Here is a 15,474-nt window from a genome sequence, read left to right on the forward strand (position 1 = left end):
CATTTTGAAATCATTTTCTGCATGTACACTTTAATACACTTTAATGCACTTTTTAGTGAGGAGTGAATTCCATATCTCTGGCTTTTTATGCATGCTCTGGTTGCCCTGGGTTTATTCCCACTCAAGATGCTTCTTCAGAAGCTGCTAGAAACATAGCCTCCTCCTGACATGGTTTCACAAAGAGGCAGCAATAATGATTCTTGATAACCTCAAAAGCTGTATACAGGGAAGTCATCTGCATTCGAGCCAGAGAAAGTCATAAAGTCTACCAAAGGGGTTCTAGGTAAATGTCTCTTTTCCCTCATTAGATGACTTTTCATCTACAGGTAGGTTAAATGAGGGAAACTCACAGAAGATACAAATGTGTATTTATTACTCATGTTTTTAAAATCAGGCTGAATAATTTTATTTTATTTAACATTTTGAAACGGGGTATTTTAATAGAATTTATTTAAATCAATGCTTTTTTATAATTTTGAATTTATGTCTAATGCCATAACTTTTATTTTTTTAATGCCACTCCACACAAAGAGTGAAATGTTATTTACTGATCATTCCCATTGCTATATGCAACTTAAATGTTGATTTACTTCTTCATTCAAACTATCCTTTGAAATCTTGTCTAAAAGTTATACAATATTAAAAATGACATTTTGATTGAATGAATTGTTTCCCCTGTAAGCTCCAAACATAGAAGTGTCAGAAAAATCTGATATTCTAACCTAAATAGCTAACTAAAATTTCTTTAAAAAATAAAGTTATTGTTCATTTCTAGATGACATTTTAGAAATTTACATTTTACAGGTGCAACAGATCCAATACTACCAAATTCAACATTCGCCATATGCAAAATGAATGCTTTTTTAAAAGCAGAAATGTATACTTATTCAAAAATTATATTATACCAGTTATACTATTGTATTGGAATAAATAGCTCCCTCAAATAGTAAACAATGTGCTTAGTATTCTTATCAAGGACTTGTATAATTACCTCTTAGACATCTTGTTTTTTTCTGAACAGTTTTGAAAACAAAAACTACTTGGTTTTGGAATTTTATTTATCTTTTAAATAAGTTGAAAACTGAACACTGGATTAGAAATAAGACAATGCTTTGAATCTCTGTTGTATGTAAACCAGCTTTCACCCATTGCAATTTTTTAAAATTATTGAGGATTGGTTCATTCTTAAAAGTTCCATTAACATTTATTTTGATTTTCATCTAGGTCCCTCTCATTCACCAAAAAATTATTTTGACAGAATAAATGCATTGATATTGATATCATTAAGGACCCAAATACTTGTATTGAAACTTGAAACTAAGTCCAATACTGACCAAACAACTTTCTTCATTGTAACAATGTCCACTATCTACTATAAAAGTGCATAATCTATGCTTATTTTTTTGTTTTAATTTCAACAGTATCATTTGCATCCTCCATCTTTGAAAGATAGTACAATTTGGCTATTTCAATCCACAGAATTGCTCTTGTACATTTTTTTCCACAATCCAAAGGAATAAATTTCCACTCTCATCACAGAATAGACTTCATAACAGTATCTCCATGTGTGAGGTTAACCTATGGATATTTCCCAAATTAAAACTTGAATTTGTGAAAAATTATGTTCTCTAAGCCATTAAGGTCATGATATAATAATGTTTCAAAGTCAAGCCTCCTTTTGTAATCTTACTTATTTGTCACCTTTCAAATAGTGAGTAGTGCTAAATAGTTCCAACTGCATATTGAAAATCAGTTTTTTTTTCAACTAAAACAAAGAAGAAAACAAATCCTTTTCACTGCTGTAGATAATTACACATCCTGAATATTTAGCCAATCTTCTACTTTTGTGCCAATATATTTTATACAACTTGCTGATTCTTACATGATCTAATGGCCTCATAAATTTAAAATGCACCACTATTTTTAGGCCATATATCTATATAGCATATTTAAATGGAATATAGGCCTACGAGCTTTTTGATGTAAAAAATATGGATACTGTATCTGAAAATTCAGATATTATGCCAGAGCTCTGCTCTTTTTATTTTGTGTGTTGATAATCATTCTAAAAAGTCCTCATGGCTGATGGCAACTTTTCAAGTAACCATTAATAAATATACACAAAATAACCAAAAAAGGTATTAACCAGACCAGTCAGACATTTAGATAAAACAACGGAAGAGTACATAGCCTCACAGCAGGTTTTCTTGATAGAATTTCTCTAAAGGACCATAGACATATCCATAAACCTTTAAGTTGTTTGGAGAAGGAAAGGAAGTCGGTTTCTGAAGATACACTGCCATGGCTCTGAGGGTTTCTTTTTGTGAGAGATAAACATGTTCCCCGAGGTCTAAACCAGTGCTCCATTTTCCTGATGCATCAGAGGGACCTCCGCTCCCTCAGGAATATTACAGAAACTTCAAATGTTTAATTTAACAATGTGACCCAGTTAACAATGTTAAAGAGAACCTAGCTGCTTGGCTTTCCTGCTTACGAATGTATGAATTTTCAGTCCTGTCAAGTAAACAAGCATTTTCTGTGAAAAGACTTAAGGAATGTCTGCCTACACTATGCAAACTATTATTGAAATAAAAGAGATCATGTATGCCCACTTCAAAAACCTCCTTGCAAACACCTGTATATTGTTTTAGCGTAATGCCAGATTTGCAAATGTGTTCAAGTTATGGTATTGAACTGACACAATAAAGACTTAATGCTGTAGGGGAATGTTCAAAGCAAGGCCTCAACTACCCTTCTTCAAATGATACTCATATTTCACCCTTATTTAGATGCATGTATTTACTTTTCAGAAGAGACTACAAATAGAATCCATATTCTAGTATCACTGCTTTATCTCATTCTTAAAGAGGCACTTCTTCATATTTCTTAGAGTGTATTTTCACGATAATCTCTTCCTTTTAAGATATCAAGCAAAAATGTGTGCAAATATCACTGACAGTAAAAGGAAAGTTATTTATTTTTAAACCAGCTTTGGAAGCAGCTGCCCCTGAAACAACGGAAGAAAGAAAGGATATAAGAAAGAGCAGAACAGGCAGAGTGAGAGAAGCAGGAACTATTGGTCTGTTCTAAATCAAATGTGGTAATCCTTTGATGTCTACATATTTTCGGTAACAAGACAGCTACAAAAGGAAAGCATGGATCTCAAAATAGGCAAATTCATTAGGGCAAACAGCCACGTGTATGCACGCATATGTACGCACAAAAGAGAAAGAGTGAAAGAGAGAGCACTATCACAATTAATTGACATATAGGAGTGCTTATGTACTAAGTTATGTGACAACAGACATAGCTACGTAACAGGAAATTACATTAGGGGAAAAAAATCCCTAAATGGTGCTAGTTAGCTGATGCTGAAAGGAAGATTTATAAAGTTGACCAAATATGCTTTGACTAAGTAGCTCCAAAAACATTCCTGGACAATGAGTTTACTCACAGATTGAGCTAGATAAAGCAATTTCAAAAGGCATCATTGTTGTAATTTGTTCATTCATTTAAAAATATTTTACACAATGCAGCCAACGCTCAGTTGCTCATTTGAAGAAGAGCAGACGGACAGCAATAGGATGCAAAGTTTCCAAATGTCGGGTAAGGGAGATAGTGGGAATCATACTTATAATTAGATAGGTATACACATACAATATGCCCTTCTGGTTATTTTTATATGTGACACTAGCCTTATGAGAGGGGAAAGAAGCTGGCTATGCTGGTTGACAGCTGAAGCTGGTAGAATTCTAAAAATTGGCAATAAACAGTGTATATCAAGAGAAACACATGAGAATGAAAAGTTGACCATCCTTCTGTACATTGTTTCTATTTTATCTTACTGCATCATATTGCCTAGCACTTGCTTCTATAGTATATAAAGTCCAAGACTATCAAATATATGTCAGGTAGGCCAAAATATAAGAATCCTGTGGTTAGGATTCTTACAAAGGTAAGAGTTGCTGTAGCTTTTTATCCCCAATTCATTCCAATCTCCATAATATTTATGGGTAGAGCAGAGGGCCTGACAGTTATTCTTCCAGACTTGATTTGAGGTTGGCATTTTTAAGGTATATTTCAATCATATTATTTATGTATATTTATGTATTTTTACAAACACTGGTAGTCCATTCGTGATACTGCAGGTTGGTGTACTGATCTTGATATTAAGAGTTTTGTATAGAATTGTAAGTGGAATTTTTGAAGCTTTTGGCTAAAAAGTATATAAAGGCTGCTACATGCCTTTATTTCTGTTGGTTTCCAAGAGTTCCTTGAGATATTTTTCTTTCAAAAGAATATTTTCAATCTCAAAAATTACCACTCTGAAAAGGTGGTAAAAATCTTGCTTTTTCACACTGGAATTTGAAATTTAAAGTAAGATTTTTAAAATGTGCTATAATTGCAGAATTTTTATGAAATGAAAACTAACATAAGCATTCCACATCTACATTTAAACTATAACATGCTATCTCAGATGCCCTCAGATGCTTTCCCTATGTCTTATGGATGCAATATGTTCTTTCAATCTTTTCTGAAAAGAAAATCTGTACTTATAGGATCATTAAGATAATTACCTTGAATTTGCGAGAAATTATATTACTCTTGGTCACCTGATACTGCCCACATTATGCTGAGACCTGTTGTTTTGTGAAGGAAAAATATATTTCACTAAAATGACACAGATTCAAGATTGCATTACAAATTAAATTAGAATGCCCTTAAAACAGGTTCACTGAAAGTCTGTTTCACTATACCTCATTTTCATTAACTTTAGTGGAAGTAGTTTTCCAGAGTTAGCATCTCACGTAATTATTTATAACATCTCTAAGACCATTGAATATGTATGATTTATTTTATAAGCCTGTCACATCAAGGATTTATTAGAGCTCAATAAAAATATATATGTGCATGTGAATATACATATATATATATATATATAGATATAGATATATATATATATATTTCCAACCAGTGCACAAGAATTAGAAATTAGCCCCTTATCTGTACATGGCAACTTTTATGTCCAAAGTTAGTTGTCAAAACACTATTCACGTATGAGTTCTCTTTCTCTTGGTCGAAGAGTTTTGGGGGGGAAAATGTTCTTAAAGTACATCAGACATGGATACAATAGGATCTCAAATAAAAGACATATTATGAAGACAGCAGTTTAAAAAAATCCACTCTCTTTTAGAATTCCACATCTTAATTTGGGGAACATATCTTTTCACAAGACTCCAGGAATTAAACAACATAGAAGAGTTCAAGTGTTTAGTTTACCAGCTCTTCTGCCATTCCTTGTCTCCAAAATTCAAGGCCAGTGATAGTCACTAGGACACATTTTCTGTGAAATGAAAATCACTAGACAGGAAACACATTTATCATACTAATTTCCTAGAATCATCTAGTTACCTGTGTCCATTAAAAGTACATTGGAATATGACAATTTCAGAGAAAAACATTGAAACAATCACTATGAGAGCTGAAATATGGCTTCATAGGAAACAGGGCTACGTTTAATTAGCTTCCATTGTGTATGTGTCTTTTCTGTTTTTTGTTATAGTTCATATCACTGGCATGGACTCATGAGCCAAACTTTTCCAATTTCAGTTACTACCAAAGTTTACAAACTTGATGTGAAGATTAGATTATATTTACAAAGAACTTGGCACTTACAGAATAAATTATTGACTTTTTTCTTTAACTCCAGACCAGGGCACCCATGGTTCAAGCAAATGGGAAACCCAATGCCTTATTATATATTATGCTACATTAACATGAATAAATAAGTTTCCAGCTGGTCATTCCTCCACAGTGCTGTCCCTGTTGCTGAAAACAAGTACCTTCCATTTCTAATCCATGGGGAGTGCAGAGAAGTTATCAGTCCAGAGATAGCAAAGGTTGCATGTTTTCTTCCTCATTTTTATCCATGCGTTTTAATACTGTAGGATCCACTACTGATTGGGATCTGGAAATGATAAGGCCAGTGTCAGTGAGTTATTACCAAATAATTACATTCCTTTCTCTGTCTTTTGTCCATTATTACTTTTCTCATGGATGTGGATTATCTTCCCTACATCAAGGGATTTATGAACTGAGAATGCTGCACATTTAGAGAGGGACATGCTTATAGTGGGTTTTGTATCAGAGGGAGAAAACAATCCCCTTTGAGCTCTAAATAGATAATGAGCAGCAAAGGATTCTAAATGCACCATAATAAGCTTAAGTTCTCTTCTTCACAATTGATCAAAAGTCTTTTTTTTGAGAGTGAGAATATATAGTATAGGACAGATGGGTGATAACAGAACATCTCCAAGTGGGAAATTATTATAATGAAATTATTGTTATGAGAAATGAAATAGAAATGATAGGAGTCTTAATTCCTGTCTTAAAGAGCTCTATGATCTGCGCCTGGGTGACCCAACCAGTTAAGCCAGGACTCTTGATTTTGGCTCCAGGTCATGATCGCAGGGTGATGAAATAGAGCCCCGCGCTGGGTTCCACACTGGGTATGAGCCTGCTTGAGATTCTCTCTCTCTCTCCCCCTCTCCTCTGCCCCTTCCCCAGCTCAAGTACAACCTCTATCTCTTTCAAATAAATACAAATAAATAAATCTTAAAAAAAGATCTCGATGAAACAAATTCAACACAAATGTGCATTTTTTAACCATCATTTTTTATTTCCAATGACCACATTAGAAAAAAAATCAAAATTTGAGAATTTTTGTTAAATTTCCCACTAGAACATCTGAATAAAATCAGTCTTACTCTGGAAAGTTTCATGAAACAATTTAAGACTTAAAAAAAAAAAAACCTCTTTTATAGGTAGTGGCACTTTCTGATTAGGAGAGCAAGTAATTTGAACTCCTTATACCCGCTTTTGATAGTAGGTGGGAATTATATCTCAATTCATCATTAGGAAACAACATGAAACTGGGAAGGAGGAAAGTCAATGGAACATGCTACTGTTATGGCAGGACACTGCTTTCTTAATAGCTATGGCATTAAAGAAGCAGCTGCCCTTTTAAAATCCTCCTCAGTAATGAATTTTCCCCCTGCTGCTGCATTCCAGCCAATTGGCTATTGCTGTGGCAGTATGCCTCTTAGCAAACCTCATTAACTCTCAAAAAGAAAGACTATAAGCTAAAATACAACTGCACATGCTAATGAAAAAGAACAGCAATGGAACTAATTATCAAAGCAAAAATAATTTTAGGATTAACTGATTAATTGACTCATTCATTTAAATAAACTTAAATTTGGTTCTAGAGAGGGAACAAAAAGGAAGGCGAGGACATTAAAACAGGAATGTTTTACTTCCTAAGTCATTTTCACCATTTTATCTCAATAATAGGTTATATATGTCTATATCAGAAAGGAGATCAACTAAAGTTGAATTAGCAGATGAGTGAGAGCGAGCGAGTGAGAGAGAGAAGTAGAGGGAGGAAGAAAAGAAGAGAAGGAGGAATAAAAGATTGTGTATCACTTTTAAATGCAATAATAATTTATCTTAGGAAAAATCATTTACCTCATGAATAAAATACATTTTAACACAGCAGACAATTGCACAAAACACTTAGGAATTAGACCTTTACCACTATTTTACTTAGGTTCAACTAAAAAAAAATTGTTTCCCAAGAAAAATCCATGCTAAAACACAAAAAAAGTTCATTTAATGTCCTATACTGAAATATTAAGTTGACAACTGGTACCCACTTAACTACAAGTTCCACGAGCAGGGACTTCATCAGTTTCTCTCCTTATGGTGAGCACAACGCGTATCACAGAGTCTGTTACACAACTAAATTTCGATATCTTAAATTCTACCCAAGAAATAGTTTCCATACTGAAAGAAGTTTGGTATTAAGCATTTAAAACCAAGAATAATAAAGATAAAGCAATTTATCCTATAAAAGAAGAAATTAACAGAAAACATGTTTTAAAATTCTCACAAAGTTAGATTTATTCTATAAATGTTGATACATATCCTAATAATATCGATCAGTACACACCAAACTCTTCAGATGGCACAAAGTACACAATTTAAGCATTTGCAAAAAAAAAAATATATATATATATATATATATATATATATATCTCATGCACACACATGGGCACACACACCCACACACAATCTTTTAAATCTTTATGTTCCTTGACTATTAAAAAAAATGATTAGAGGGTATGGTGATTTTAAGGAAATATTTTAAATTACAGTGCACTATCAACCTGTGATTAAATTCCTAGTTCGCTTTTATCACGCACGACCAGCATCAGAATTGTTGGATGATGAATCCTGGCTCCATACGTAGAATAATTCCTCAATAAAACAAGCCAGGCAGAAATGATTTCCGATTAAGATTTTTTTTTTTTTTTGGTATTTAATTGTCCCAAATGTACTGTTATTTTAGTCCAGATTTTTTTTCCTGTCTTATCCAAAACAACAGGGCTATTTTTACAGGACCACGACTTGTCAATGCATTGGTCTGTTTCTGCTGCAATAGAAGGAGTTGTTTATCATTAACTCACAGCATATCTGAGCGGTCTCCACATAGCCTCTGCTGTCTTTGCAATGAATAACTTTTTTTTTTTTCATGAAACCCTATCATTTAAGTTTAATTATTCAGGTATCATTTATTCATTTATTGTGCATCCACAATATGGTGCTATACCTTTGTGTTTAAGAGGATAGATTTTTGGACAGAAGGGGATTCCGATTCCAGTTCTGCTATTTGCTGGCTCTTGTGACCAGGAGGAGGCTATTTAAACTTCCTAGATTTTGTTCTTTTAACTGTAAGATGGAGAAAAATAACATCTACATCATACAGATACACTAAGGCTCAAATTCAATAATGCATGCATAAATCACAGCACAAATTCTGGCAGACAGCAAATGGTAGCAGTTAGGGAGATGACTTACAGAATCCTATGGCCTGTTTTCCAGTATTAGCCATGCTACTTTGCCCCTATGTGCCATGTGGAAGTTACTTACCTTCTCTGTATCTGGGTCTCCTCACCAATGAAAGGGAGATAGCACTACCTGATTAGTTGTTTACAGAAGCAAAGGAGTCAATATATACAAAGCATTAGATGGAGTTTGACAGGTAGTAACAATAGATGTTGAATATTATTCGATAAAATCGGAGCTCATATTACAATGGCAATGTTAATATTGCTGCTCACTGCAGCTGTTATGTGCCTATGCTAGGCACTATCCTAGGTACTAGAGATGTAAGGTAAAAGATGTTCCTCTAGTGTAAGGCCCCCACAATCGACCGAACTTTGTATCTTTTCACGTGACCATGCTATTCCTCCACAAATCAACACAGGAAAACAAAGTCTTCTTCTTACACATCTAGATAAATTCCCCTGAAGGAGGAAATATCTACAAGTCTCTGGTGAAGGAATGAGTTTTTTCCTCGCAACCTAATGATATTACAAAACTGGAAAAAAAAAAATGGAGGAACGGAGAGCAGGGGGGAACCTAGGAACGATTCTGTCCCATCCTTGATGGGGAGCTGCCACTCCCTGACACACAGAAGGTGAGAATCAAATGAAATAACTTTCTTAAGCTCATTCTTCACAAGTTTTCAGATAGAACCCTAAAAGCTTCGTAGATACAAAACCTACACCAAACAAAGGATGGCTGAAATTCTAATCAATCCATGTCAGAAGCAAAAAACTCATGGTTGGGGAGGTTGACGTGCTGTGAGCCAAGTCTGCAGAGGACAGAATGGCCTAACTAATTGGAGAAGAAAATCAGGATCCAAAAAGACTTCAAAAGGTGGACAGACCGAGCCAAATCTAACAAGATGGTGTTAATCAATTAAAATTATCTGCTTGGAGGAAAAAGCTAAACACAGAAAGAGAGAATTATGAGGATATGGATCTATAAGTAAAGAACCTTCTAGTGCTAGGGAGCTCAATATGAGTCAGCAATGTGCTTTGGCTGCCTGAACCACAGCAACAGAGGCAACAACAGAAGCCAGTGAGGGCGAAGCTAGGGTTCTGGAACTTAGATGCAAGTAGTGATAGCAACAGATGTCACCTATTCAGTTCTGAACACTGGACTTATAAGGGGCCACTGACAGACAGCAGAGCGCTCCTTCATTCACTCTACTGATCCCCAGTGGGCACCCTTTGTGTTCCAGGCCCTACTCCTGGCACTGGAGATTCAGAGAATGGGACAGACAAAGTCATTGAAGTCTTCATGAAGCCTAAATTTGGGGAGGGGACATAACGTTAAATAAAATGAGTCATTTGACAGGCAGAAAATAAAAGAGGGGACTGATAGGGAGTGACCAGAATGAGGAAGAAGTAGAGTTGATTAAGACCTAATGGTTGATAAAGACCTAACCACTCTCTTAGGGAGGTGACCTTGGATTGGGAGATGCAGGAAAAGAGCATCCTATGCAGCCGTGACACGTGGAAAGGCCTTTAGAGAGGAACAAGCTGGAGAGGGAGGCTGCAGGAGCAGAATGAAGGATATTATGGCTGAAAGACAGGGAGGAAAGAGATGGTGGGATATACTTAGAAGGATGAGGGGGGCAGGATCAGATCATATAGCACTTTGTAAGCCATGTTACAGAATTTATTTTATTCACTGTATAATCAGCAGTCATTAAAAAATTTAAAGCAGAGAAGTGAAATGATCTGACTTAGATTTTAAAAGATGTTTTAGATTGCCATGTGGATAATATATGGGGGCCAGGGGAGCAGGGTAAGGGTAGAGGCAAAGACACAGGTAGGAAGTTTGGGAGGAATGCAGGCACGCAGACTGCAGGTGATAGGATACAGCCAGGATGTGGAGGATATGGAGAGATACGTGCTCTGAGGAGGGAACCACGTTAGCGAACACGTCGCAGAAGAAGTGGTTGAAGGAAATAAGCATTGTTAGCTGGTAAAGGCAAAAACCAGGGATCACCAGTGACAGCGGTTTCCAAATCCTTATGTAGCTCAGTTCCAGAGTGACAGCCTACATCCTGCTATCTCAGAGGGTAGACAAGGAAGGCTTACGTCAGCAACACGTTAGACTCTATACCTCATGGATTGGAACCCCAGTCCACTACACATAGACTATGTGACTTTGAGGATACAACATCTGTTTAACAGGGTTGCTGTGAGGATAAAATAAATTAATGTTATGAAAAAGATACCTAGATAGGGACTGACTCATGATAAGTACATAGTAAATGGCAGATTATAACAACAACTAGGATTATTATTTTTATTAGAAGGAAGTTATTCTGGGGCACCTGGTGGCTCAGTCAGCTAAGCATCCGCTTTCGGCTCAGGTCACGATCCTAGGGTCCTGGGATCAAGTCCCAAATCGGGCTCCTTGCTCGGTGGGAAGCCTGCTTCTCCCTCTGCCCCTCCCCCTGCTTGTTGATTGGTGGAGAAATTAAAGCTGGAGATGTCTCCAGCCTTTCCCTTCTCTCCAAGGCATCGTGGAGCAGCCTGGGGAGAGGAGGGCATCACACACACCAACAACAGTAGCAACAACAGCAGCAGCTGCACCAGGAGGCCCGCTCTGAGAACAGCGGCACCCCAGCATGAACACAACTGTGACCACAGGACCCTTGCTTTTCATCAGAGAAAGATGCAAGATAGTGTGAGGGATGACAGGGGCGATGCCTTGGTCCTCCCTGAGCCAGGTGAAAAGAGACTTGCAGGGGCTGTGGTTCTTATATTTCTGTGATGGGAAATGAACAGAGAAATAATATTTGTTCCTACTATCCAAGTGAACTCTGGCTTTCTGTGGCCTGGGGGAGCCTGAGAATTAGGTATCTTCTGGTTTGCTACAGAATGCAAAGTCAGAGGCAGCTATACATTTGGGCATGTTCAGCAACTCCCCCGCCTTCCATCACCACTAAGCTATGGCTGGATGTGTGTTTGTTCACAGTGAATCCAAAACACCTAGGGAAGTGCCTATTACAGAATATGTGTTCAATAAACCTGCACTGACTGAAAGAAAACAGGCATAAAAGTACCATGAGAGTCAAAGCAAGGAATCAGAATCTCACTCAAAAATGAACTTTATAAAGAGTAAAGCTGTAGGAAAATAGAATGTTTTGCCTCAGGAATGGCTAGACCTTTAAATCAGAAACAGAGCAGAGATACTAAAAAGAGAATATAAGTTTGAAATGTGTGTGCATGTGTGTGTGTGTTTGTGTGAGTGTGTGTGAGTGTGCTTGCCATGGATCCCTTTCTTCAAATGAAATCTTATACAAAAGTCTAGCAAATTGCTTGGATAGAAGGAGAGTTGTTCTCATTGTGGAGATGGGCACTGTTCCCACCCCACCTGCTAGGCCTAAGGTACTCCCCCAGAACTCTGAGGGTACAGTTTGAAAAACCACTGGATTTAGTGATCCCTAACAGCCTTGTTAGATTGTCTGTGAACATGGAACAAAACTGAGTTGACACTGCCTTGAATGACTTTATCTTTGACTCAAAATTCCTAGATGTCTAATCATGGGGGCATAAAAGGATTTAAAATCCCACTGAATATATACTCCCCAAAAGTATAAACCGAGGAGTTCAGTTGGGGCATTCCCACACTGGCTACAGCCCACTTCCCAGCCACCTCCAGCATACCTCTTCATGGACTTGGGGGAGAGTTCCTTTTCCACCTCCTTCACGGGCATGCTGTAGGAATCTACATTGTATTCACTGTCATCATCATACTCATGGTCTAGCAGTGTTCTTGCCCATGTTCCCATGTCATAAGGGGGCAGCATTCCTCCAAACTCAGAAGGCAGGATCTCGGGATGAATTAGTTGGTGTAGACTGTTCAGGTTGTTACCATGCAAAAATATCTACAAATGCAAGAAGAAGGGTGAGGAGAAACACACACAGGAGAATAAATACCATCCAAATGCTAGGAGAAGGGAGTGAGGCTAGGAAAAGCAAAAACAAGAGTTTTCCATGTCTGTTAAAATAGTTAAATCCTTCATCCACTCTGTGAAACATACAGGGATGGTACTGTTATCCTAATATTTCATATAAAAATCCTGAGGCATAGGAATCTTAAGTAGTTTCTAGAAAGTCAGATAGTGGTTGGCTTAAAGAGCTGAAACCTGAAATTTGGTTTCCTACTTTAGAGTTGAGGACATAAGCAGAATCCAATGGGCATGTTGATCAGTACATCATCTTGATGTTAGTTGTGCAAAGCTAATGATGGGCATAACGAATGCTGTTAAAAGAGACCATTCTCATAAGGGACTCATCAACTATAGAGCCCATCCAAGTTATTAAGCCCAAAAGCTGTTACCAGTATGGCTTTCTCTTTTATCATCAATAAAAATAAGAATACTGTAAACACTAAATTACTGCTTCGTAATGCAAAGTGTGTGATGTAAATAAAAGTAGATTAGCAACATCATAATGAAAGGATGAGTGAAGGTTCACATCCCAAAGGACTTATGTTCTATAATGTTGCCAGCATCTTCTCTACTAGAGGTTTCCATGCTTATTGTTCAAATAAAAATGCAATAATGGAGTGAAAATGTAAAGCTGTATGTATACATTAATAATTGGTATTACCTAGAGCTTTTTTTTTAAACTAAAAAATTATTGGAGCACCTGGGTAGCTCAGTCGGTTGAGTGATGGATCTTTGGTTTTGGCTCAGGTCGTGATCTCAGGGTCGTGTGGTTGAGCCACACATCAGGCTCCTCACTCAGCCTGGAGTCTGCTTGGCATTCACTCTCTCCATCTCCCTCTGCCTCTCCCCCTGCTCTCTCTCTCTCTCTTTCTCTCTCATAAATAAATCTTTTTTTCTTATTTTTTTAACATATAATGTATTGTTTGTTTCAGGGGTACAGTTCTGTGATTCATCAGTCTTACACAATTCACAATAAATAAATCTTTAAGCTGAAAAATTACTCAAGGTACATACTCAAGATTTGTTTCTCCACAAATTGCTACCTCTTTTCTCTTCTTTCATTTCAATCTCAAAACTGTAGATCGGTCTTCTCTGAAAAAGCATTCGTGTCATCTCATATAATTTATATAATATTTGTTTAAGGATTATAGTTTATAAGTAACTTAGAAATAGTCACTCATGGTTTCTAAGTGACTCATACTTCAGGTTTATGATGAACAGGCTAACATAATTACCTTTGCTTTCTGTAATTTTAGAGTCCACTGAAGTAAATATATTGGAAAACAAAGAAAAACTAGTCTACAACATCCAACAAAATGATAGGGATGGGAATTATAAATCAACAAGTAATTTCAACAGATTATGGACCAGTAAAAACAGATGAGAGCAGGTCACTGGCCAAAATATGCAGAGCAAACGGCTGCCTGAAATATTTGATAGGGAGCCTACGGAGGTGGAAGATGACATCTGCTCCAAAGCACATTAGGTTAATTGCAAACTTTACACCTTCCAGCTCCTCTTTGCAGAGCACAACAGCCCGCCCACCACACACACACACACACACACACACACACACACACACACACACACTTAAGTTCTTCTCATAAGAAATCAAAATAATTTGGGGGGGGGAGTTAAGTTCTAGCACCTGAAACTCTTATTTTATTAGTTATACAACCTTATCTCATTAGATGTTTCTTCATGTAAGAAATCTCTTCAAGTCATGCATGAGTTATCTTAATAAATCCTTAGAGAAGTAAATGAAATCCTAGCACACTACTTTCTCTCTCTTTGCTAACATTCTTTTACATCCTCCCTCAACATCACTTTCAGCTTTGGCCTTATTTCCTCTTTCACTGAAAAAATAGGGCAACCAGATGAGACCCACCCACCAGCATCTGTGTCCGTATGCTTTGCCTCTGAGCCTAGTACAATGGAAAGATAAACTCTACAAAGGCCAACCTCTCCACCTGTGCACTAGAAGCCATCCTCTCTCCTCTACTCAGTTATATTGCTCAAGCAATTCTCTTCTGTCTCTCTCATATCATCAAATTTCCTCTGTCTGGGAGATCTTTCCCATCAGAGGACAAACTTGCCAATCCACCTCCCTTCCCATGCCCCCTCAAACAGAGGCACAAAACCTCTCTTGGCCAGACTTCTACTTCCAGTTATTAACCTATTTCTCTCCTTCCCTTTGTTACAAAACTCATCAAAGGAGTTGTTTCACCATCCAAATTCTCTAGTCCCATTTTTCCTGAGTCCAGTCCAAACAGGCTTTGCTTCCCACCATCGCATGAAGATGGTTCTTGTCAGGCTCTTTCTCATTGCTAAACTCAATGTTCAATTCTCAGTCCTTATTTTTCCTCACCTCTCAGTAGCACTGGATATAAATGACTCTCATCATTGCAACATTTATTGCCAGCATCTCTTGATTTTCTCCTACTTTGACAGATGCTTCTTTTCAGTCTCTTTTGCTGATTATTTCCCATCACCCCAACATCTTAATGTCACAGAGCTCCAGGCTTCAGTTCTTGGGTTGATTCTCTTCTCTAAGTGTACTTACTCCTTGGTGATCTCATTCAGTCTAGGGCCCT

General features: G+C 37.0%; 1 protein-coding gene across 1 annotated transcript in view; it reads right to left on the reverse strand.

Annotated features, from left to right (window-relative positions):
- Window positions 1-2,955: 2,955 nt before the first annotated feature.
- Window positions 2,956-15,474, reverse strand: part of CLVS2 (clavesin 2) — a 63,725-nt gene continuing 51,206 nt past the window's right edge. Inside the window, exons 5-6 of the mRNA XM_036088780.2 lie at window positions 12,594-12,814; window positions 2,956-5,968 (exon numbers count right to left, since the gene is read on the reverse strand). Coding sequence (XP_035944673.1) covers window positions 5,881-5,968; window positions 12,594-12,814 — 309 coding nt within the window. The 3' untranslated portion in view covers window positions 2,956-5,880. The remainder of the gene's footprint in view (window positions 5,969-12,593; window positions 12,815-15,474) is intronic.

Source organism: Halichoerus grypus, chromosome 9 (assembly GCF_964656455.1).
Source record: "Halichoerus grypus chromosome 9, mHalGry1.hap1.1, whole genome shotgun sequence".
NCBI classification, from domain to species: Eukaryota; Metazoa; Chordata; class Mammalia; order Carnivora; family Phocidae; genus Halichoerus; species Halichoerus grypus.